Source organism: Symsagittifera roscoffensis, chromosome 7, assembly GCF_963678635.1.
Source record: "Symsagittifera roscoffensis chromosome 7, txSymRosc1.1, whole genome shotgun sequence".
In the NCBI taxonomy this organism is placed as follows: Eukaryota; Metazoa; Xenacoelomorpha; order Acoela; family Convolutidae; genus Symsagittifera; species Symsagittifera roscoffensis.
Window position 1 is genome coordinate 50746576 of NC_087068.1, and position 25669 is coordinate 50772244.

General features: G+C 36.6%; 1 protein-coding gene across 2 annotated transcripts; it reads left to right on the forward strand.

The window, feature by feature from the left end:
- The first annotated feature begins 236 nt into the window (after positions 1-236).
- LOC134851204 (tetratricopeptide repeat protein 41-like) lies at positions 237-25669 on the forward strand. 2 transcript variants are annotated; one of them, XM_063867183.1, is made up of 21 exons: positions 237-615; positions 1014-1248; positions 1703-1921; positions 2805-2953; positions 3820-3994; positions 7038-7131; positions 7947-8080; positions 8463-8627; positions 9413-9539; positions 10969-11124; positions 12645-12745; positions 15108-15261; positions 15548-15785; positions 16039-16313; positions 18884-18934; positions 19358-19798; positions 20460-20622; positions 22720-22976; positions 23302-23418; positions 23811-24073; positions 24865-25669. In XM_063867183.1, the coding sequence occupies exons 1-21, from the start codon at positions 239-241 to the stop codon at positions 25387-25389; spliced, it is 4416 nt and encodes a 1471-aa protein (XP_063723253.1). In that variant the 5' UTR covers positions 237-238; the 3' UTR covers positions 25390-25669. The 2 variants fall into 2 exon arrangements, with proteins under 2 accessions (XP_063723253.1, XP_063723254.1); XM_063867184.1 differs by lacking the exon at positions 18884-18934.

Consider the following 25669-nt stretch of genomic DNA (forward strand, 5'->3'; position numbering starts at 1 on the left):
TTACTGCTTACTGGCGTCTTCCCAAGTTTTGTCGGCTTAGTTACAATTGTGGCAATGACTCTGGCAATTGTGTTTCACGACCTTTTTTTGGCCAAATTGAATAATTCTCAAAACAAACATGGACATTTTGGCGGATGTTTTTTTTCGTGTTTTTTTTTCAAATCGATTGACAGGTGCAGCAAAAGAGTTGCATTTTTCTTAACTAGATGTCAGATTCGCTTCATATTTTCAGGTGTTGATGGACTCTAAATTATCTACACCCACCTCCCCCCAATACCAACGCCTGCTGAGTCACAACTCTAAGCGACGTCTTCAGTACCAACTCAGTGAAGCCATAACTCCCTTCGTGAGCTCAACCTTCATCGACTTCGAAGACGAGCGAGAATACCTAGTGAAGAAAATATTCCCCCAGTTGAATTTACTATGCGTTGAGAAGGGATCCAGATTCGAACCCCTGGACCTGAGATGGGGAATAAGTGAGTCGCAGAAAGATAAAGGTCACCTGATCCAGAGTTGTCTGGACTATGTGAGACATTGTAGTCCGTATTTTATTTGTCTGCTGGGAGAGAGATATGGGTCCCACCGGGATCCGAAAAGCGATCTGCTTCCAAGGAGGTAGGCTATGGCTTGACTAATATGCTCTTATTGAAAGTAAATCCTTGATGAATTTATAAAAGTAATTAAGAAGCGACTTTGTATATGCGAAAAGTATGCTGTTGAAACTTATGATGGCATATGAAAGCAAAATGGAGTTGTTTCTTTGAATGAGGTGCATAAAACAACAGCTAAAGAAAATTATTATATGAGTGTAATTCGTTTGAAAAGAGTTTGAAACCCCTAGGTTTGAAAGGAGGAGACTAAACAAACTGGATTATGTGAATTATTTTCGGAACTAAATTCAGTTCTGTATCACGAAATTTTTCTGACAAGCGAGTTTCTGCTTAACAAAATGGTAAAGACCTTGACCAAGGAAGTGTTTTTGATTCATTTGAAATAATCGTTTTGTTGACTAGCTTGGAAGATCTGGGTGATGAACCAGACTGGCTGGATAAGAACCTAGTAGTAGCGGCAGTGACTGGCAACTACAGCTTCATTCTGAACAACACAGACAACCACTTTGCGAGCATCACTGAGTTGGAGATCACCTACAGGCTGACTCTTCAGAACCCACACAAGATGTTCTACTACCTCAGGACTCCCAAGGATTTCTCACACTTGGACGAGAGTGAGAGGAAGGAAAAAGAGAAGGTGAGCTTCTAATCGTGTTTCTTCTAGCAGAACATTTGAAACAGAAAATTCATTAGATGCGTAGTTCGAATACAGGTGAATGAGTGACAAGAGAGGTCATTTATCATCTAAGAATGATGGTTCCCAGGGGCGGATCTAAGATTTTCTCGAGGAATGGATTTTTTGCGAGGGGTAAAAAGAGGTCGAAAAAGGTTTTTTTTTGGAAATTCTGACCAAAAATTGACCGTTTTTTGGCGCGCTTCCCTCTCAAAAGTAGTATATATTGGCACCAACGGCACTATAGCAAATTTTCAGGGTCGGTTGGCCAAAAAAGGCTGTCTTACAATAGTACCAAAGGGGGCCCATGGGTTGTTAGGGGGTGGATCTCTGAGGTTGGTTGTATCGTCTGCTCCACCCCCTCCCATAAATCCGCTAGTGATGATGCTGGCGATGATAATGTCTCATGATGTTTCAGAAATTTGGCGGTGAATCGGACTACGCTATGAAGCGTCTGAAAAACCTGAAGCGCAAAATCAGAAGCTACGTGCCGATGTCGCAGATCAGAGAGTACACTACAGTTGAGGAATTGGGCAAACTGGTGTATGAGGACTGGTCGGAATTGATTGCCAATGAGTTCTTTGACGTGTCCACTTCCCTGAGAGGAGTGGCCATGGAGATGTACCAGGAATGGCAGGTGAGCTGGATACATTCATTTTAACCTTTTGGATAAGCATGGGCGTTGCAACTGGGTACTCGACTTTTGTCTCTTTTTCCTCCTCCCCCTCCTTCACATAGACAATGCGAAACAAAATTTTAATGTAAAATTTTGCAAGTGAAGGTAAAAGGAAAAAGCCGACTTTTTTCCCCTGTAAACAACTTTCTTAACAGAATTCGCACGTGGAAATTCTACAAGTGAGTTAATTGTGTTTATCATAAATTACAGGAGAATTCTGCGTACTTGGCGCAGTGTAATATTCATGTCTGAGACAAAGGCCGAGAATTCCAGTCGGGACTTGTTTTTTTTTTGCTAAATGAAAAGGTTCGGTTAATTTAGACTATCGTCTATCTGCTTATTTTTGTCGGCTTAGTTTCGTAAGAAAAGAATTTTTTGAAGGTTCTCCTTTTTTCTGGCCTTCCTAAACTCCTTGTGAAGTTTCTAATGGTGCATTTTGTTTCCAGAATTGATCATTTTCGCTCTTCTCAACCACTAATATCAGTGGCGTAGTCAAGCTTTGGAAAAAAAACAGGCAAAACAGCCGTTTATTTCTTTTTTCGGAATGTCTCATCCATAAAAGCAGTTTTTCTGTCGCTGAGGCTCTTTGAAAAATTGAGTAAAGAGATTTTCGGAGCACCCCTGAAATGCCAATGAAACCTTTTGTATCCAAGCTTTTCAGAACCGCAGTTAAGGGGAGCCTCTAAATCATTCGAGGTCCATGATCTGTGCTCGCTGTGTCAATTATTGAAGTTTCAAAGTAAATAATAATTGTTTCAGAGATTATTGGCGTGGTTTCAACTCTTGGTCATATCACTTCCTTAGTTCGAATTGTTCGATCTAATTGTTTGTTTTTTCGTTGCAGGCACATGCGGCTTATCAACAGACTCTGGGCGATGAGTCGAGGTACTACATGACTCTGAACTCGATGCTGGGCTTCGAGATTGACAAGGTCATCGATGACTTGTACTTCAAAGTGTCCCAAGGATTTCCTCCAGAAGATGACCTCAAAAAGTAAGTTGAAAGTCTACTCAAGTTAAACTCGAATTTTTTATGATACTGCGAAATCTTTATGATCCAATCTTATAAAGGGCAGTTTTCGGAGGTGTTTTTACGTAGTTCAGACTTATATAGGTCGCGATGATTGTTTTTCGTTTTTTGGAAAAGTTTTAAAATTTGTTCAGGCTCAAATTTACTTTTTCGGGTTTTGATTTCTTTTTAAGTTCATTACACTTGCTGTTCGATAGTGGAGTTTGCCTTCCTTTTAACTAAGGAAATGAAAAGGTCACAAAAAACGTGGTCGCATTCTAGTTTCGAAAGTGGAGTTTAATTTCCAGATTTCCAGCGAAATAAAAATTTTTACTTTTTGATCCGGTTTTCTCAAATTGGGTTAATTTTATCAAAACGTGGCAAGAAATTGTTATAGAAATTCAAAGACCTTTAAGGGCATCAGTTTTTTTCATTGAAATTCGAAAGTTCGAGATTTTAAGAACAAGCCAGTATTTTTTTGTTTTCTTTCGTTCATTGACTCTTTTTCAACTGTCTGTTGGCTATATTGTGTTCAAATTTAATTAAATTGTTTTTTATCTTTCACTAACTATTACATCATTCTTTTTAATTTGTTAGTTCCGCTTTTGCACTGAGTGAAGAATAATTACCTTCTTAATGATCTGGTTTTGTTTTGCTGCTGGTTTAAAAGAAGGTTCCTTATGGCATTTATTTGATGATTGAAAACTTTTTTTTAATTGGTGGAGTGTTTTTTGTATAACGAGACATCAATTGACAGGCCTAACAGCTTTTATGATATTCTTTCGATGTATTTGGAACATTTGATCTTTGCTACTGATTTATTAGCAAGTTTGTTATTTTTCTCTATGTAGGTATAAGGAGTGCCTGAGCCTGCTAAATAAAAGCACTCTTGCCAACTACAAGAAAGAGAGTGGGGCCATATTAGCTGTACGGGGACCCAGAGGCAGTGGCAAATCCGCATTCCTCGCCTACCTATCTAAGAAGAGGTCCGACCAGCCGAGGACACCACTATGTGCGGGTGTGAAGGTAACTGTCAGCTGTGTTAATATTATATAAAAATTATAAATTGTTTCCAAGTGAAGTCGTTACAAGGACGAAATTACAAATTGGTGTTTTTTTTAGTGAAACGTTACTTGAGAGAGCGCCATAAGACTAGATTAAGCCTGTTTTCAATTGTCGGACTTCGTTTGTCTGCTCAATTTTTGTCAGTTCAGTTGCTACTTAATGGATTTTGCTTGGTCTGTAAGCAATTTTTGTTACAGTTGCAAGTGCAAGTGTTTTTTTTTCTACTCTCAGGGGGGTCTTGAAAGATTTTAACAATTAATTCAAAAACTCATTTTTTTTGGTGCTGTTCAAGTGGTATCTGCTCAAATATTGTTGTCTTAGTTGCCACATCAATGATTTTTCTTGCGCTGTAAGCAGTTTTAATTGTAGTTGTCAGTGCAAGTGTTGCTCATTGTAATTTCCTTTGGAACTTGGACATTTTTGTCCAAAATCGTTTTTATTTTTCGGCTCAACTTGTGTCTGCTCAAAAATTGTCTTCGCTGTTTCCTCTTCATAATTTTTGTTACGTCGCTGATTACGCTAGCGAGCAGCTAGTTTCTTAGTACGAACCTTCTTTTTTTCTAACCTAACTCGCAAATAAAAGTGTTCTTTAAAAGTTCGCTTGAGAACATAATAATAGAACTGTGACTATAGGTGTGAAACCAACACTTTTTTATCAATAGAATCAAATTAGCAACTTTCCTGATTGAGATAGGATTGAACAAAGAAGGAAGGATTGAACAAAGAGCTGATTATGGGAGTTATAAAGAATTGAAACAAATAAAGAATTGAAACATATAAAGAGTACACTGAAAACTATTTTTTACTTTATTTTGAAAGTGTTTTTGTGTATCGGTGTGAAACCAGAAGCCTGAAATTTTTTAAAAGTTTTAAAACTACTTTGATGAGACGATTACGAGCTGTTGCATTGCCAATTCGTTCTAGATTTAGTGGCGTTTTGAAATGGCCTAAAAATTTCAAAAAAAAATTATCGACACAATGTCTAGCAATCGCGCCAAAATCCTTGAATCAATTGGGTAGCTTTTTAAGTTTATTTGAAGCTCATTGGTTTGCGTCAGATGAGGGATCTACTTAAAACTCTTCGACCAATCAGAATATCAGAATTCAGCAAACATTGAGTTATATATGAACGCTATAGTGCTAATTTACTGCATTTATTTTTAGGGGTGGAAATTGTAGTGGGTACCGTGGTGGCAGTTGATTGTTAAGTAGATTCCAGTTGAGCAATTGTTATGATTTTTGCCTTAAAATTTTCTTTGATGTTGCCTACAGAACAGGCGTTGTCACGTATGAAGTGAGTTTTCGTAAGTGTTAATGTACGAAGTGATTCGTCACTTGTTTAGGTCTTGTGTTATTTAAAGAGCATTTATTGCTCCCTGCTAGTGTTCAGTGATATATTTATCGCTGAGTGGTGTTTACGTAGTCAAGCATGTCGGCTAGTATAAGTATGTGTGAAAGTATTCAGTTTGTGGTAATGCTTTTGATTTTAAAACGGCAGAATTTTTGTTGAGTTCACCAGTCAGCGAATTTTTCTGTTTCAAAATCTTTTTTTTTAAAAGAATTACGTTTACTTGGGTTTTAGAGCTGTTTTATTGCCGCTTGCTGTCTATTTTTGCAAAGTGTAGCTTCAATTTTATCTAACATTTGTTTCGAATGCCAAGAAGGGTACCGTGGAAACTCGCAACAAAAGACAACTACCAAAATTTCAGGAAAGCGACAATGCGAAACGTCTGAAAATATCAAATGAAATGTGCAAGTGTTAATGAGAAATTTTTTTCGATCGTGTGCGTTCCGCGATCGTGTGCGTTCCGCGAAAGCAGTTCCAAGAGTTGTCAAGCTCAGATTTATAGTTTGGCGGGTTGAAGTTGAGTTTTCATAATTTCACTGAAAATTCATTGGATAAAGCGCTACGCTCTTGAATAAAAAATGTGCGAATTAGGTTACGTGGAATGAAAAAACTTATTTATTCAGCTTACTCTAAGTGTGTTACTTTTATCTAAAGAGTTTCGATCACAAAATATGTGTAAATTTATAGTACTCGCTGGAGGACAGTATATTAGTTCATCGAAGCTTAAAAACTGAAAAATTATCAAACTAAAAAAACAGTTAGTTTGCTGTTTTGGTTATTGAACGAGCAAACGTTATACTACTATTTATCTTCTTTTACTAACCCAAGTCGCGTAAATTATTGCCACTTACAGAAAGTGCTGAGTTTAGCGTCTGTGTAGCTGGTATTTGGTAACTACTTTCCAATATTTTACTGGATGGTATTTATATGACAGCATGCGCACACAGCGTAACTGCTATTGCAGTGAACTCCAAATTTGTAGGTGGTCATCGGCGTAGGTTGGATTCTCGAAGAGGGCGCAATTTTTTGTTTTTCCATATGTCAATTTACTTATTACACTAGTGAGCGTTAGTGTATTAGCACGAACATTGTTTTTTTTTCTAATCTAACTCGCAAATAAAACTGTTCATTATTTGGTGGCTTTTTTGCTGTAATCACGATCTGTAGCACGAAAATGTCATAGAATCTCTTCTCAGCTTTTTTTGTGGCTAGTGTTTGTGATGGACTGAGCGTGTGGTTAAGTAGACAGTGCGTGAGACTCATAATTGCTAGGTTGTTGCTTCGAGTCTGAGACTTAGCCGAATTTTACTAATACAAGGCTTATTTTTACTTTTTCTTATTGCTCTTTTTAGAACTCTAGAGCTGCTTTTTGTCGTTTTCTCGCTAGTATTTGCGAAGCGCAGCCTCGTCCGTGTGTTGTATTATCAAATTTTTGGCGTGTTTGCTTGGAATGAATTTCTATCGAGACATCAAAAATATAAATTTTGGTAGATCTAGTTTTTAAAAACTTTTTATACTTTTTTCACGTCTATTGTTTTTTTGTTGTATTGCTAGTGGTGCGAAGCTCCGCTTCGCCTCTGTGGTTAAACTTCCATCACTGTGGTCGGAACATTCTGTACTAATTGCACAGTAACCATCCCTCCTTGTTTGATTCAGGTATTTGTTCACTTTGTGGGCTGCAACAGTCAGAGTGAAGACCTGGCAAACTTCATGACCAGATATATCGACGAAATGACTGAATACTTCCTAGGTATGAAATAGTATCTTTCTTTACATTGTTGTGAAACTAATGGTTTTTTCTCATCATAGCACTCCTCCCCACACTTACTACTAAGAAATTACAGAACCACAAGAATAGGGTTTTGTATTAGGGGGGCTGAAATGAGAAATAAACGAAATTTAGTTCATCCGTTTTTTTAGATTGACGTTGACTCTTTTTACTTAACATGTTTAAATAGAGAGGTAAGTTTTTTTGTACTAAGCTTGGCACAATTATTGATTTAGTTTTAGAGTTTAGTAGTTTTATACGTACTACTTGATGCTAGAGTTTCGCGCTTATTGTTCCGACCACTCGAATAGTGGAAAGTTACTTCGGATTCTTGTCGTTTTTTTCCAGCTACTTTTGGCTACTTCAAGGAAGCTCGTATGGTGTCAAGTGTTAGAGCCATCATAATAAAGCCATTTTGGTTAGAATTTGGATTCTAAAAAGAAAATGTGAGAAAGTTCCCTTAGTTTTGAGAAAAACTGGTCTGAATTTAAACGAAGTTTGCTTAGAGGCAGACGTCCCAACTTTAAAGCTACTAGAATTATAAAGCTGTAAGTTAACGCTTTGCAACTATATTTACTGCTCTTTCTTGCTTTTTGCTTAATTTAATCACATTTGCAAGGAAAAAAAAACAACGTGAAATTTAGACAAAACAAATTATTCGATTTGACAAAAAAAAATTATTATTGCTGAATTTCAGGTCTTAAATCAATTTGGTCGGAATATCTTGTGATACTTGTACAGCAACCGGCTGTCCTTTTTGATATTTAGGAAGTTATTGGTTTATTTTTGTAATGTAGAAACTCTGCCTGGGCGGGATGACAACAGGTGTCTGGTGGACTCTTTCCATGCATCCATGTGTTTCGGCCCATCTGTCATCTTCTTAGACGGCATGGACCAGTTTGCATCCTCACCGTTGTTCTCCATCAAAGAGGTAAAATACAATTGACCCATTTCAATTCAGCTCACGAGTGTGTTTTTACTTGCAAGTCACATGAACTAAGTGCGTGACGTCAAAATAGACATCATAAGGTTGAAAAAAGTTAATGAATACTTTTTCCTGAATCAAACACACGAGGTAAATAATTGAAATTTACATGTTTCTTAGCTCATTAGCAAAGTGAAAATGGCGGCGAGTGGTTCTAGTTTCAGAAGGTTCAGAGCAGGATTTCAGATTTCTCAGTTGAATAAAAAAATGTTCTGGTTTCCGTGGAAGGAAAAAGTACATATTTACTCAGCTTTTTCAACTTTGTGTAATCATTTGGGTATTTGTCAGTAGGCTACTTTGTCAACTTATGGTTTTGTTCATTTATCAGGTGAAAGACTGTGAGTGGCTGCCCGAGTTGCTTCCCCCAGGGTGTCTTCTGATTCTCTCAACCACCCCTCACGACCACTCCCACAGGGCGCTGTCCGCCTCAAGGCCAAATGACGTCACATTCTTCGACTTAGTCACCCCAGAAACTCTGGATCAGAAAAACCAGGTGAGTTATTCAATATTTTGACTCCGTGTTTTTTCCAAATTACGTGTTTTTCGGTTTCATAATTGTTTAAACTGATCTTACAGTTTAAAGCGTATATGAATTGTTGTGTTCAGAATGACGTATTTTGCACCATGCGAAATTTCATAACAATTGTTTTTGAACTAGTGAGGAGCGTAGTGTATTAGCTTTTTTTTTCCTAAGCTAACTCGCAAATAAAAGTGTTCATTAAAAGTGTTCACTTATTTGATGGCACTTCTGCTATAATCCCGAACTGTAGCATTGAAAATTTCATAGCATCTGTCCTCTGATTCATTTGTGGCTAATGTTCGTGATTTATTAAGCGTCCGTGGCTGAGTGTTTGGTGCGTGAGACTCATATTCTTTAGGTCGCAGAATGAATCCCAGACATAGCCGAAGGTTTTTTTTACTAATCCGAGGCTTAGCTCTACTTTTTATTGTACTTTATATAGCTGCTTTTTGTCGTGTTCTCGAGGTGTGTTTGCCAGAAAGTAAAAAGAAAGTGTTTGCTCTCTGTGTAAAAACTGATCTAGCGAGTGAAAGCGGTTGCAGTTAACAATCGAATTTAATTTTTAGACTTCTCAGTGGAACAAAACTTTATCTATTTATCCAGTGTTCTCAAGGTGAGGTAATTTGATACAAAGCATTAATTTTTATAGAATTTCGAAGAGCTTTAAAACCATATATTTTTTCTGTCAGTTTTTTTTCTGTTCCCTGCATTGACTTTATATTTTAATTGGCTATATTTTAATTTTGACGCCTCTTCAGATTCTGTCGTGTCATTTTGGACCCCGTAAGAAGCTGGAGGATCGACAGAAGAAGCAGATCATCAAGTGTGAACTCAGCTCCAGTCCAGTCTTCCTCGCAGCACTCGCCAGAGAATTACAGCTGTGTGGTGAGATATTATAACTTCCATTTCGATCTTAAAACAGGCGAGCTAGCTGGCTTGGTGTTAAGCTTCGAATCCACTTTTTTCTAACCCGATTCACTTTAAAAAGTGTTCATTAAAAATGTTAACCTTCTGCAGTTAAGCCTGTGTTTGATATGTTTCACCTCATAAAGATGATCGCCATACAAATAAGCTGAATGGAATGAGGTAACTAATAGAAAAGGACTATCTTAAGACCGGCGGGACAGCCTTTGATAGATCCTCAGTGAATCGCCGAAACCACGGTTCTTATTTATACTTGCGAGAGCAAGTCTATTGCAATCAGGTATTAGACTTTTTTTTCCGGTAAATACATATGTATGATATTGAACTTGCTTAATTATTGAACCTTAACAACTTCGAAGCTCCTTCCCACTTGTCTAGGGGTAATGCTTTTGTCTTTGCGCTCTAAGGTCTGTTGTTTGACTCACGGCCCGATTTTTTTTCAGAATGTATGAAATTGATTTTTTTTTCGGGAAAAGTCAACTCATCGGATTTTCTTGTCCAATATGTTTTTTTCCGGCTTAACTGCTGCATCACGGATTTTGCTTGTGGTTTAAGCAATTCCCATCCAAAGTGTAACTACCCTGAACAGCGAAAGTGTAAAGGTCACGAAAAACGTGATCGACTTCTTCTTTCGATAAAGGAATTTTATTTTCAGATTTCCCAGCGAATAAGAAATTTACCTATTGATCCAGTTTTCGCAAATTGGTGAATTTTATCTTAAAAGTTTTTTAGGTATTTTGTTTTTGAAGGGCAATAGTATTGTTACATTTTTTATGATAACAGTTTTTTTTTGCTTTCGGTTCAATAGGCGCCGGCCATTGTTTTTTTTCGGCTAAGTGTTTGCTGGGTAAAAACTTGAAGCTTATTTAATGCTGTTAGTTGTTTTTGCTGCCTAAAAAGATTCGATTTTGTTATTTCCGTCTAATTTTCGATTCGCTAGCTTGCAATAGTGCGCTTGCGTTGTATCGCAAGTGCTGCGAAAACAGAAGCTCCGCTTGTTTGATCATTATGCTTTACAATTGGTCAATCGATTTAGATGTTGAGTAGCTTGCGAGAAGTTATGTTTCTGAGTAATGTTTTCAATTGAAAAGCCAGGTTCTCTGAGTAGATATTTTAGCGACTTAACGATGAATTATAACGGGGCGACGAGTAAAGATTCTAGAAGAATCGGTTGTAATGAAGACTGCGTTTCGTGAATAAGAAAGGTGCACCAAAAAACTGTGATGATGTTGATGCTTAAGATTCGATGAACGTAGTGAAGACTTATATAGATCGGGATGGTTAATTTTCATGAAGGAGTTATAAAACTATTTCACGCTCAAATTTGGTCTTTCGTGGCTTCAGTTTTGATTTCTTTTTATGTTCACTTTCTTCTCCTTTGCTTGTGCAGGCGGCTACATGTCGGTGGATCGGCAGGTGGAACAGTATGTGAACTGTAGTAATCTGCGTACCCTGTGGCACCTGGTGATCCTCAGATGGGCCAATGACTATGGATGGTCACCTGTCACCCAATCTAGCTCCAAGAAGACACCCGAGGGCAAAGAGGGTTAGTTGACTGTGTTGTACTTTGAATAGTAGGGTTACATACCAAAAATCAGGCAGGTCATAAAGTAGTCACGTTTTAAAGTAGACGAATACTATATTAATCAATCAGAAATCGAGATAAGAGTACAGACGTACAAATTACAGGTTTTCTACATTTTTGGTTAAATAAGCACCGAACATTTCTATTAGCCATAAAAAAATTGAACGAGGTGTCTACTTTTTCTTTCCACAGCTTGGGATTATTTTTTTATTTTATTTTAATTGGGTTGATTTTGTAGCAGTAAAACATCTTATTCTAGTTCAGCCTGAGAAGTGTTTTGCGTCAAAGGTTTCTTTGGCTTAAATGCTGTCGGCTTCTATCCAGTTAGTTACTTCATTTTGACTCGTTTGAAGATCAAAGTGAGGTTAATATGCGTTTGTATGCTTTGGGGAGGATATAAAACTTGGAATTTCAAAAATAATGACCATTGTTCCCGGCTCTTTATGACTACTGTTCCGGGCTCTGACCCAAAGTTTTCCTTCATACTTGTCGTTCGATAAGTAGTTTTGATGCTCTTTTCAATGCTGGCAATTGCGTTTCGCGTCAGCTTTTTCTTGGATTGTGTTGTATTTGAGACAAACATATGAATATTTTCGGCGATGTTTTTCTGCATTTCCATTTTTTTTCGACTGATAGCCTTCGACTAGCTGTGATTGTATATGTGTGTTGTACCGTAAGTATTAAGAAGCTCTGCTTCGCCTGTTTTATAAGAGTCGATGAACGTAGTTCAGACTCTTATATAGGTCGTGATGATGTTTTTTATAAAATTTTTTTTGAAGGAAAAATCTGAAAATTTCAGACTCAAATGTATTTTTTCGCGGCTCGCCTTCAGATTTCTTTTTAGGCTCGGTTCGTTTTCTTTGTCAGAAGGAAGGCAAACTCCGCTGTCCAAAAGCAAAATTTTCATGTCACGAAAAACGTGATCGACTTCTAGTTTCGAAACTTTCAGATTTCCCAGCGAAATAAAATTGTACTTATTGATCCAGTTTTTGAAAGTGGGTTAATTTTATCAAAAAGTGCCAATTATAAATTGTCCTAAATATTCAAAGAGCTTTAAGGGCGTCTATTTTTTTCTTTTAATTTCGAAAGTTGAGATTTTTCAAAAAGCAAGGCGGTATTTTTTACTTGCGTGCATTGACTATTTTCAACTTAATGTTGGCTATGTTTATAGTTTCCTTACCATGAATCACTATCGTAACGTTTCTCGGATGTGTTGTAAAACCAATGTTCGTTTGGCTATTTATGTGCGAATTAAAGCTTACATAATAGAACAACAATTAATGATTTCAACAGAAATAGATGACAAATTACTAAATTATATATTTTTGAAGTTTTTATTGAAATATATACGTTAATTTTATTCGTCAATTTTAAAATTCATTATCAGAAAAATGTGATGAGCTTACGGAAATAGAAGATTTTTATAACTTTATTTGAAAGCGATGAGTAGCATGGCAATAACTATTTTGTGTCATTTCCAGAGAAGTGGGCCAACAAGAACAACTGGGTGATCGACACTCTCCGACTGCTGTGTGTGTCACGCAACGGACTCTCTCAGGAAGACCTCATCCAATGTTTACAGGTCGGTTAAAGAAGCATTTATAAATTGATTTTTAAGGTTAATACCTACAAAAGGTTTAATTATAATGGTATTGCAAATTTTTTTGCGAAAGCAAAGGTTTAGGGTCTGCTAATTTTTTTCCTTCAATTTGTTTTTTTACAAATGAGCTTTGCGTTATATTTCGAAGTTCACTTTTCCAATTCAAGTCGCATAACATAGTCGCTGCATTGTATTGGCAGTTTAATAGCCATTGTTTTCCGCCATTTTTTTGGTTCTCTAAGCGTCGTTGTCTCACGTATGTAAGACAGTGGTATTGATTGCTCGAGTTCTAAAGTTTGTTTCCTATAGAAGGGCATTTATTTTTCAAAACTCCTCGATATTCGATTTTGTGGTGTTTTCTTCTTCTTTAACCTTTTGTAAAGCTACCTATTGGCGTTTTTCGCTTGTTTTTGCGGTTTCCTCTGTGTTCACAATTGCTTCAGCAAACTTTCAGGTAAAAAATTGCTTTTAATCGAAAGGCCCATAACATTTGATTAAGCCTGGATGACACTTTCTTTTTTTAGGATAAATCCTTGTTTGCTCAAGCTGAAATATGATTTTTCGCGTTTCCATTCAGATTAGATTCAAATTCATTAACATTTCGTTTTCTAGGAAAACAAATTTCGCTCTCACAGAACAAAAGTCTAGTGACTCGAAAAAAAACGTGATTGACGTTTAGTTTCTTGAGTGAGTTTCCCAGCGGAATTAAAATTCTCTATTTTTTTTTTCTAAAATTGCGTCAGTCTAATCAAACAACTGTCACTCATGGAGCTCAAGAGTCTTGAGGCTCAAGAGCTTCAAGGTGATGAATTTTACTGTCAAAATTTCCGTTTTTCCGTTCCTTTGTGTTAATTTTCATAGCAAGTCACATAAATATGTGCTCAACCTAGTGATATTTTTAGCATGTGTTTTATCCGCAGCTTTATCATGAGTTTGATCCGCCTTTATTAGACCGCCTGGTTTAGTATTAGTTGTGTCAAGTTTTGAAAGCAGCTAGAACAATTGGCTCAGCCAGGAAGAAGTACGCTTCATAGTCAGTAGGGCGGTGGTTCGAATTCTGACAATTTACCGGCTTATTTGCTATTTTTTTTTTAATTTTCTCAGTTAAGAGTCGATGAAAGTTCAGACACTTTTATAGGTCGCGATGGTTTTTTAAGTTTATTTTTCGATTAAATTCTAAAAATTTGTTCAGGCTCAATTTTTTTTTTCACGGATCGATTTTTGTTTTCTTTTTATGTTCAGTGCATTTCCTGTGCTAAAAAGAAGACACATTTCGTTTGTTAAAAGGAAGGCGAAGTTCACTATCGAACAGCAAAAGTTTAAAGGTCACGAAAAACGTGATCAAATTCTAGTTTCGAAAGTGGAATTTTATTTTCAGATTCTGAAACTCTTTATGATTGGAATGAAAACTGGAACAATGAGTAAACTTTAAATTCGCTGGTTAACCTGAAAATTAAATTTTACTTTCGAAACAAGAAGTCGATCACGTTTTTTGTGACCTTTACACTTTCGCTGTTCGAACAGAACCTTAAAAAAAACTGAAGCCAAGACGCGAAAAAATACATTTGAGTCTGAATAAATTTTTAGACTTTTCCTTTGAAAAAAAAAGAAAACAACAAATCGTTACGACCTATATAAGAGTCTGAATTACGTTCATCGACTCTTAAGGGTATCTATATATTTTTTTAGAATTCGAAGTTTGATTTTTTTTTCAAAATTAAGTTATTTTTCTGGTTCCCTGCGTTCTTTGACTCTTTTCCAACCGCCTGTTGGATGTTTACACTTGCGAGAGTAAGTGTCTTGTTTTTGAACTACGTTCTGCATTTTTTTCTTTTGACTTTAAATGTAGCTTTGCGTTTGTGTTAACTGTCTGTTGGCTATGTTTTTTTTTCAAATGCCCGATGATTTTCAAGATTTTTCTCATCGTATGTATTTTTGTATGAAAGGCTGTTTCGCCTGCGAGTAAACTGAAGAAGTTAAGTGTCAATTAACGAAGTAAAGTTGCTTATTGAAGTTTTTGCTGCACGCCAATTTTGATTTCCTGTGTGACTTTTGAATTGTTTTTGATTTCAATTCAAATTCCTCTGTTAAAAGGAAGGCAAGTAATTTAGGCTATGCAATGATTAGAATGCGAAATAACGTGAATGGTTTTCAGTCCGGGAAGTTTTTTTAGACTTCTCAGCCGAATAAAAAATTACCTATTGACTTAATTTTGTCTGAAAGGTTGTCCTATGATAAAAAAAACAAATTGAAAAGGAAATCAGAAGAGATCAGCTTTTTTAAAAAGACATAAGAAGATTTTGTTAACAAATGGTCATTCGTATCAACATCACTTCTGTTTTAGGCTCTCGGATACAGAGGAGATACACATTCGGTCGGAACATTCGACTTCATGCAGTTCAAAGCGTGTAGTCAGCAGGCAGTTCTGTGTAGACGCAATGGCTTGTTGTACATCAAGCACACATTAGTCAAGGAGACTGTCTTCTATTTCTTCCTCAGTGAGTAGTCGGATTTATATGGAATTAAACAAATTCTGGAACGAGGAAAAGTGTTAACCTCTACCGGAACGAAAACTTAAGTGTGCGTAATGGCATACTGAACCAAGTATTGACAATGGTATCCATGCCTAAACATACGCCACCTTTTTTAAAATAATAAATTGTTTTCAGGCTAGTATACCAGTAATGATTGTTATGAAACCGTATTTACAACCATGAAGCAGTAGCCTGAAAGATAGTCATGAGACCTTCTGGTCCGTTTCCAGACTTCTCTGTTTGTTTCCAGACGGAGTGTGCCCTGAAATGACAACAGTGGCTGTGAACTCCCTCTCTTCCACTCCCCAGAGATCAGCGGCCAGATGGGTCAGCTCCAGACTCAAGTTCCAGAATGTGATCGCAGACTACCTCCTGGCCCAGCCAGTGTCCCTGTGGAGTCAGAAGCCACACCTGCTGGAGGAGTTGTTGTGGCAATTGAGGAATACAGGGAACTTGTCGAAATTAGTCACAGTGCTGACCAATCCAGAGTGCGTGTTTTTTCAAGCTATTTTTATTAGTAAAAACTTGAAACTGATTAATTTTATTTGCGACATTGATTAACAGGCTTATAATCCAACTAAAATTGGTCTGTCAAAATCAAATAGAAACTGCTTAAAATTTCTATGCACAAAAAGTTAGAAGTAGAGACTATTATTTTCATCTAAAAGTTCATATGAATACATTGATATATTTCATATCAGTCTGTTTTCTTTTCCATTAAAAATAAGATTCTTTTTGCAGCATCTTCACTGTAATAATGACGAGCATTGACAAAGTGGGAGCTCACTTGATGGCCGATGTTCGCAACTACTGGTCTCACGCCCTGAGTCCCACCTACGACCCAGGGAGAGTGTTCTTGGAGATGGTACACAATCTCGAACTGAAGTTCCTCGGGGGGTCAGCTGGTACGCAGGAGTTAGAGGGGGGTAATGTGAAGGTGTCGAATGAACAGCCTGTGAGGCATGGGAGTACGCCGTGCACTGGAGAAATGTCACAGACGCCTTCAGTGCAACCGGGTTAGCATCTGATTATGACAAATTACACTTGCGAGAGCAAGTGTCTTGTCATAGTTTATTTTCTGGCTTTAAACGTGACTGCTTTGTAAATTTGAGTTGGCTTTGGGTAACATTTAATTGACCTTGAGAATATAATAATAGAACTGTGACTATAGGTTTGAAAACAACACTTTTTTATCAATAGAATCAAATTTGCAACTTTCCAGATTGAGATAGGATTGAACAAAGAAGGAAGGAAGGAAGGATTGAACAAAGAACTGATTACGGGAGTTATAAAGAATTGAAACAAATAAAGAGTACACTGAAAACTATTTTTTATTTTATTTTGAAAGTGTTTTTGTTTATCGGTGGAAAACGAGAAGCCTGAAATTTTTTAAAAGTTTCAAAAATACTTTGATGAGACGAACACGAGCTGTTGCTTTGCCTATTCGTTCTAGATTTAGTGGCGTTTTGAAATGGCCTAAAAATTTCAAAAAAAAATATCGACACAATGTCTAGCAATCGCGCCAAAATCCTTGAATCAATTGGGTAGCTTTTTAAGTTTATTTGAAGCTCATTGGTTTGCGTCAGATGAGGGATCTACTTAAAACTCTTCGAGCAATCAGAATTCAGCAAACATCGAATTATATATAGAACGCTATAGTGCTAATTTACTGAATTTATTTATAGGGGTGGAAATTATGTAGTGGGTACCGTGGTGGGAGTTGATTGTTAAGTAGATTCCAGTTGAGCAATTGTTATGATTTTTGCCTTAAAATTTTCATTGATGTTGCCTACAGAACAGGCGTTGTCACATATGAAGTGAAATTTCTTAAGTGTTAATTAACGAAGTGATTCATCACTTGTTTAGGTCTTGTGTTGTTTAAAGAGCATTTATTGCTCCCTGCTAGTGTTGAGTGATATATTTATCGCTGACTGGTGTTTACGTAGTCAAGCATGTCGGCTTGTATAAATATGTGTGAAAGTATTCAGTTTGTGGTAATGCTTTTGATCTTAAAGAGGCAGAATTTTTGTTCAGTTCACCAGTCAGCGAATTTTTCTGTTTCAAAATCTTTCTTTTAAGAATTACGTTTACTTGGGTTTTAGAGCTGTTTTATTGCCGCTTGCTGTCTATTTTTGCAAAGTGCAGCTTCAATTTTATCTAACATTTGTTTCGAATGTTAAGAAGGGTACCGTGGAAACTCGCAACAAAAGACAACTACCACAATTTCAGGAAAGCGACAATGCGAAACGTCTGAAAATATCAAATGAAATGTGCATGTGTTAATGAGAAAACTTTTTTCGATCGTGTGCGTTCCGCTTTTTTTAAGAAAGCAGTTCCAAGAGTTGTCAAGCTCAGATTTATAGTTTGGCTGGTTGAAGTTGAGTTTTCTTAATTTCACTGTAAATTCATTGGATAAAGCGCTACGCTCTTGAATAAAAAATGTGCGAATAGCCCAAATTAAACGTGATTAAATTAGGTTTCAAATGTGAATTTTGTTTTTTAACTCAACGTGGAATAAAAAAAAACTTAATTATTCAGTTTTCTCAAAGTTGGTTACTTTTATTACAAAATATGTGTAAATTTATAGTATTGGAGGACAGTGTATTAGTGGAGGACAGTATATTAGTTCATGTTTTTTTTTAACTCCACGTGGAATGAAAAGACTTATTTATTCAGCTTACTCTAAGTGTGTTACTTTTATCTAAAGAGTTTCGATCACAAAGTATGTGTAAATTTATAGTACTGGCTGGAGGACAGTATATTAGTTCATCGAAGCTTAAAAACTGAAAAATTATCAAACAAAAAAAACAGTTAGTTTGCTGTTTTGGTTATTGCACGAGCAAAGGTTATACTGCTATTTATCTTTTTTTACTAACCCAAGTCGCGTAAATTATTGCCACTTACAGAAAGTGCCAAGTTTAGCGTCTGTGTAGCTGGTATTTGGTAACTACTTGCCAATATTTTACTGGATGGTATTTATATGACAGCATGCGCACACAGCGTAACTGCTATTGCAGTGAACTCCAAATTTGTAGTTGGTCATCGGCGTAGGTTGGATTCTCGGAGAGGGCAATTTTTTGTTTTTCCATATGTCAGTTTACTTATTTCACTAGCGCTTTGTAGGTGGTCATCGGCGTAGGTTGGATTCTCGGAGAGGGCAATTATTTGTTTTTCCATATGTCAGTTTACTTATTACACTAGCGAGCGTTAATGTATTAGTACGAACATTGTTTTTTTTTCTAATCCAACTCGCAAATAAAACTTCATTATTTGGTGGCTTTTTTGCTGTAATCACGATCTGTAGCATTGGAAATTTCATAGCCTCTGTTCTCAGCTTTATTTTAGGCTAGTGTTTGTGATTAATTAAGCGTCCGTGGCTGAGTGGTTAGTGTGTGAGACTCATATTCTTTAGGTCGCAGATCGAATCCGAGACCTAGCCGATGGTCTCCCTAGTTATTGCGAAGCGCAGCTTCGCCTCTGTTTTAATGACTCCATTTGCCATTTTTGCTTGTTTGCGAAGTGCTGCTTGGCTTCTGTGTCCTATATTTGGGGTTCTGCTGGCAAAGTTGGTTTTGTCTTTGTTTAGACAGTGCTAGAACCCCCTCTATACAAGAATCTGGAAGACCGGAGAAACCCAGTAAGTTGATCAACTTGATACAAGTATGATAGTTGGGTCCCTTAAATTTTAGAAGGGTCCCTGAAGAAAAAAACTTCTGGAACAAAGTCTTCGAAAACATGGTTCGCTTTTGTTGTCTTGTTTTTGAAGTTTTCACAAAAATTTCGAGACCCATCTTTCATACTTGCTTTTTCCTGGGACCCAACTATCATACTTGTATCAACCATTTAACTTAACAAATAAATTAGTATCGTAAGATAACAGTTCATAAAATGATCTGTCAAGCTGCAGAGCGTGTTGCGTTTTCTTTTGCATGATTCTCGTTTTTAACGAGGGTTTTCACATCTCAGTTCCTTCGCTTTTCGGTATGCTGATGTCCTAGGAAGGATTTTTTTATTGACCGACCAAAAATAGTTCTTTAATAACAACGTCTTCTAATCCTAGGAACTCTGGATGTTGGAAGTGGCATCGCGGAACCCAGCGTCCAGATAACTGTCGAATCAGAGCCATTGGACACCAGCGACATGGACAAAACCATGACTACCATAGATAAGTGCCATCCTTCGAGTTACGAGAAATTGTCATCTATTCTATCTTACATCGGAAGGTTCTTGCAAGAACTGCAAAGAAACGCAGAAGCGGAAACAGTTTACAAAATGGCATTAAAACATCAAAGCTCGTCCACGGAATATAGCGCCGAAGAACACAGTCAACTGAAATATATTGAATGTGTGTTAGCTATTGGGGTTGCATGTGCGAGACAGAATGAGCCAATCAAATTGAAGGAAGCCTGTGATTGGTTAAAACAGGCACTGGAGACGGTGCAACTGTTGTTGATGGTGTGTATTGGAGAAGCTATGGCATCAACATTGCAATATTATCAAGGTCAGTTGATTTTGGTCGACCATCTGAAAAATCAGTTGATTTTGGTCGACCATCCGTCAGTTGATTTTAGTCGACCAACCGTGGACGAACTTAGTATTCGAGTGTGTTTTAGTTTTTTTTGTTTCCACGCAAAACCAGGTACCCCAAATAATCATCGAAACATCATATTAAAGTCCTTTCAGTCATGATTCGAACGACATTAAAATGATTCGAACGAAAAAAAATCTTGAAAAATTCTCTCGGTGTCAAGAAAAGGCGATTTGAAATTTTTGATTTTTAGTTTAATTTCGAGCTAATAAGGTCAAGGTGCAGGCCTACAATAGCTCATTCCTGCTTTATTTGAGCCCTGAAAACTTAGTTTTTTTAGTAAAAATAGTTTCTGGTGTTTTTAGTTCCAATTTGGGAATCGGACACTTCAAAAATAAAAAAATTTTTACTAAATAAATTTCTTAACGATTTTTTTTCGTTTTCCTGGTCATTTTTCTACAAAAACTGTTTTCCATTTTGCTTATTTTACTTTAACTGTCGAATTGCCTAAGGTCTAGTTTTTCGCTTAGATCTTTTTATCGCACCACGCAGACAACCGTGTACTCAAAACGAACGTCTTACCCCTACGCTAAGTGCCGATAAATATTTTGCTTTTTGTATATTTTCGGATCAGGTACGATAACAGTGGAGCTGATTGGCATCTGCGTCAAACAGGGAGACATAGACACTGCCAAGACACTCCTCGACAGTCTAGAGGGGGAAGGGGGTGGTGAGGTGGTTGTAAAGGAGACAGAGAGCACCTTTCTCAAGAAGTGTTTCTACAAGGCCGTCATTTTGTGAGTTTGAGTGAACGTTTTTTGTTCACTGATTAAACTTATTATTAGTTTATTTAAATATGATTATTATCCAATGCAGGTGTGAATTACGCAAGCGTTAATTGTCAATGAACGAAGTGAAAGCACTCAATTAGGTAGTTTCTTTTCTGGAGAAATTCTTAAAAGTTGTTCATGCTCAAATTTATGTTTGCGGTTTGGCTTTTGATTTTCCTTAAATTCAATTCCATTGCAAAAAATGGAAGCAAAATTACACTCGCTCTTCACGCAAATTTTTCAACTTAAAAGTTTTTAGTTAAGTTAAATAAATGGGTTTTTTTTACCAGCGAGCTTTGCAAGCATTGTTTTATTTTACGAGCTAATTTTTCTGTCCAACTCTCATGAAATATTGCTAATTTTTGTGGCATTTTTGCTGCTTAAAATTTGCAGTTTAAAAGCATGTTTTACGCTTTGTCAGTGGATGGTGTTGTGCTTCTGAAAAAATTAGTAGCACAGTTCTGAAGGATTATCGACTTTAATGCTCGTTGCTTGTGGTTTGATTCGTCTTACTTTTTCTTTTGTTGTTTTTTTCTTTTTAAAACATATTTTGGTGTCAGTTAACTTAGTGAAGACATTTCTATAGGCCGTAGTGACTTCATATAGGTCTCAGTAACTCTTTACACTTCTGAGCTTATAGAGTTAGTGTATTAGTACGAACCTTCTTTTTTTCTAACCTAACAAGCAATTAAGTGTTCATTACAAGTGTTCACTTTTATGGAAATCTCACTGCAGCATTGGAAATAACTTAGTAAATGTTCTCGTCTGCGTTATTTGTAGCTAGTGTTTGTGATTTATTGTTGTGTTTGTGAAATGAACTGAAAAAGCCTATTGTTTCAAACAACATAACAATAATAAAAACTCTATTTCAGAAATTTTCTGAGCCAATATATCTCAATTGTTTGAAATGCAGAGTTTATACTTAATGTGGTTTTATGCTTTCCAATTATTACATGCAAAATTAGTGTGCATGCCTTCAGTTTGTTATATTCCAAACTATTACTTGCAAAATTGAATATATTTGTATTTGGTGCACCTTTTGCTGCATCGCATTGGGAATTTGTAGCTGCTTTATTGTTGACTAGTGTAGGTTCGAATCCGAGACGTAGTCGAATTTTTACTACTTTTTTTTAAACGAAAAAGTCAGTGTTTTTTCTGCGTCCTTGCGATCCTTACTCTTTTCCAACTGTCAGTTGGCTATTTTTTCTTCGAATTCAATCCAATTTCATTTGCTAAAGGAAGGCAATTTACGCCCTTCATTTAAAAAAGTGCAAAGAAACGTGCACAACCTCGAGTTTGGAAAGTGGATTTTAATATAAAGAATTCCCAACGGGATTTCAATTTTCCATTGATCCAGTTTCCTCGAATTGGGTTAATTTTATCAAAAATGTGTCAATCGTTCATTGTTTTTGAAATTCAGAATGCTTCAAGGCCATTAATTTTTTAAGAGTATTGAACGTAGTGAGTATTCTTGTATAGGTCTCGCTGATTTTTTTTTTCAGGAAATAGTCTTGAAATTTTGGTTTTTCGCGGTTTTTCAAGCTCATTTCATATCCATTGTTAAAAGGAAGGCAAACTCCACTATTGAACAGCAAAAGTGTAAAGGTCACGAAAAACGTGATTGACTTCTTGTTTAATTATCGAATTTCCCAGCCAAATATATGTTTTACTTATTGATGTTTTACTTACTTAGTTTTCTCAAATGGTTTTAATTTCATTAAAAAATGTCAATCATAAATTGTTCTACAATTTCAAAGAGCTCTAAGTCCATCAATTTTTTTTTGAAATTCAAAAGTTGAGATTTTTTCAAAAACAAGTCAGTTTTCTTTCTGTTACCTTGCGTTCAGTACTCGTTTCCGACTGTCAGTTGGCTATGTTCAAAAAAGCTTTAATCATGAATGGTTCAAGAATATCAAAGAGCTTTATGGCCATCCATTTTTTCTTCGAAATTCGGAAGTTGAGATTTTTCAAGAAACAAGCATTTATTTTTTCTGTTTACTTGCGTGCTTTGACTGTTTTCCAACTGTCTGATGGCTATGTTCTATAATTTTGAACTTGTTCAAGCCACAAGCGGTTCATGTTCGAAGAAAGTGGGGCTGAGTTTGAGAAAGTGTTACGAATGTACACGGACAGATATGGACCAAACCACGAGAACCTCGCCGACGTCTTGATAGCATTCGCCAACTTACTGGCCGACAAAAACAATTTCGATGGGTTCAACTACTTTGCAGCTGAAGATTATTTCACCCGGGCGCTCAAACTGAAACAAAAACACCAGGGAGATAATCACTTGGAAGTCGCAGAGGTGAAGGAACTTCTGGGTAGGTTGGACTCTCTTTTTTGTCTTTCACTGAACTAGTTAATGGAGTAAAATATTTCATTTGTAAATTATCACCGGCTGGCATGTCTTGGTTAATCGTTTAATAGCAATCGCCTAGTGTAATGTGTTAAGTTATTATTGGTGTGAGGGAAAGGATAATTGATTTATTGCTCGAAAACTTGAGTTAGATCGAGTTTTCAGACATGAGAATTTGGTTCTGTTAAAGTTCTTCATTTGGTTTTGTTGATATTTTTTTATTCAATTAATGCATTCGTCTTATTGACTTTATTATGTTCTCTGTCGCTTTGCAAATATTTTGTGTTCAGCTCGTCACCAGTTGACAAACCAGAAGTTGAACTCATCCCAGTTGGATGCCTACCAGCACTTGCTGGACGCCATCGACATCCGTAAACTAGTGCTTGGTCCACAGCAGTATCACACAGGTACGTGTTTTAATTTTTAAGCAAACTTGCGTAGTATAAGAAGCAGCGAAAAGTTTGAAGCGATAGAAATAATGGAAAAGAATAATTTGTCTATTTTTGGAACAAAGTTTGCAAGCAAATTAAAATTTTCTAGCAATCTTGAGACATAAATTCTGAAAATCTAGTTGATACCGACCTTGTTTAGTATTTATTTGTTTATTTATTAATCAGCGGCTTAAGCTAAGTCAAAATGCAGAGGTTAGAATTTGCTGCGAAAGAGGTCTTAAGTGTTTTTGGCAAGATTTATTGACACCCTATAATGGCCTGATTTGGGCAGTATTTTCGAAATGGTCATTAGATATTGCCATTTTTTCTCATTTTTGCTCCAATTCTCAAATATGAGATGTTTTTAGCGGAACTCCAGACGTACATCAATGAGAACTGCAAAGAAATCCGTCGCCAGGCACTGAAGAGTCGCTCTGGATCCCAGCAGCCGGACAACTTCCTAGACGAAGACGTCACAATTCCCCCTGTTGCCACTCCCCTCAGTGGCTCTAAGAAACAGCCACTTACTAGTAGGGTGGGTGGTGTTGGTGGAGGGGCGAATGTTAAACTCAGGCCAGCAAGTGCACTTTCATGGAACGACAGGGATCTCATGTTTCTGCAGCAGAGAAAAGTAATTTATTTGCCGTGTTAATTAAAAGTAATGAACGTAGTGATGAAAATAGGTTTTGCTGATTTTTTTTGTTTTTTTTTCAGAAAAAAGTCTTAATTTTTGTTCACGCTCAATTTTGATTTTTCGCAGTTTGACTTGTGATTACTTTTCAAGTTGAGTGCATTTCCAAATTGCATGTTAAAAAGAGGGCAAAGTTCACTATAGAACAGCAAAAGTGTAAAAGGCACGAAAAGCGTGATCGACTTCTAATTTCGAAGAATGAAAATTAATTATCAGATTTCCCACCGTAATAAAAGTTTTACCTATTGATCCAGTTTTCTCAAATTGGGTCTTTTTTGGCAAAAAAGTGTCCATCATAAATTGTTCTACAAATTCAAAGAGCTTTAAGGCCATCTATTTTTTTTTTTTCAAATTCAAAAGTTGAAGATTTTTGAAAAAAAGAACAAGACAGTTGTTGTTTCAGATTCATTGCTTTCATTACTCTTTTCCGACTGTCAGTTAGCTATATTCTTTATTTAACAGTTTTTAAGAAGGCAACGAATTTATTGATGATTTTTCACGAAGGCAACACAACACGAACACGTACCTTTCAAATGCTAGTGTTTCGAGGGTGGTAAAATAGATTTCGTGTTAATGTATTGCGCATTCTGGCAGGGAATGTTCTGGGAGTAGGTTTCATATAGAATTAAAACTGTCCGGCAAATCAATGGTAAATCTGAAAAGACGCCATTGTTTGTATTTGACATGACTAATTTCCGATAAAAAATTGCTCCAATCAATTTTATTTTTAGAGAAAATCGGCGAGGAATATGATCAAGAAAGAGCGGGATAACTTAGATCGTAAAACCAGTGCGCCATCGGAAACTGAAAGAGGCATAAATTCTTTCTGCCGAGATCTGCCAGATATAGAACAGCGTTCACCGACAGCTCCGAACACCCCAAAATCGAACAATAGGTCCAGGTCACAACAGCCGTTCTCGGAACTATACATGCGAAGACACCGATCTACATGTGAAATTCCAGGAAAGTTTGACATCTCACAAAGCAATGCGAGATCTGTTCACGGGCCTAATAGCACACTGGGGAGTTTGATCACGGATAGACCTCATTTGGTATCAAACGTTGACAGGAAAAATTCGAGAAAAAATAGAAATTCTGGATCGAGAAATTCGACCAAGCGCGAACTTTTAGTTTCCGTGCCAGCAACTGATAAGGAGTACACGTGGACTGATGATTATGGATATGGTGATGGTCTGTTTGAGTATCAGTTAACAAATGGAGAAATGTTTGTACCTGCTAGATTTAATACGACTTGATTTGATCTAAGTTTGATAGAAACTGCCAAACACTTTTTGTAGTAGATTAATTTTCGAAAACTAATTATTGATGATTTGTAAACCCCCTAACACGCAGCTTTGCATACTTAGTCTATCTACAGCTAGTCAGGAACTTAGATTTTAGTTGTACTTACTTTTTTGAGTAATATTTACTTTGCTTCAAAGGCTTTAATATTAATGACATTCTAAATTTTATGTTGATTTTGATAATCACCGTTGTTATGTACATACAATGTTGTACAAAAATGTATAGTCTAAG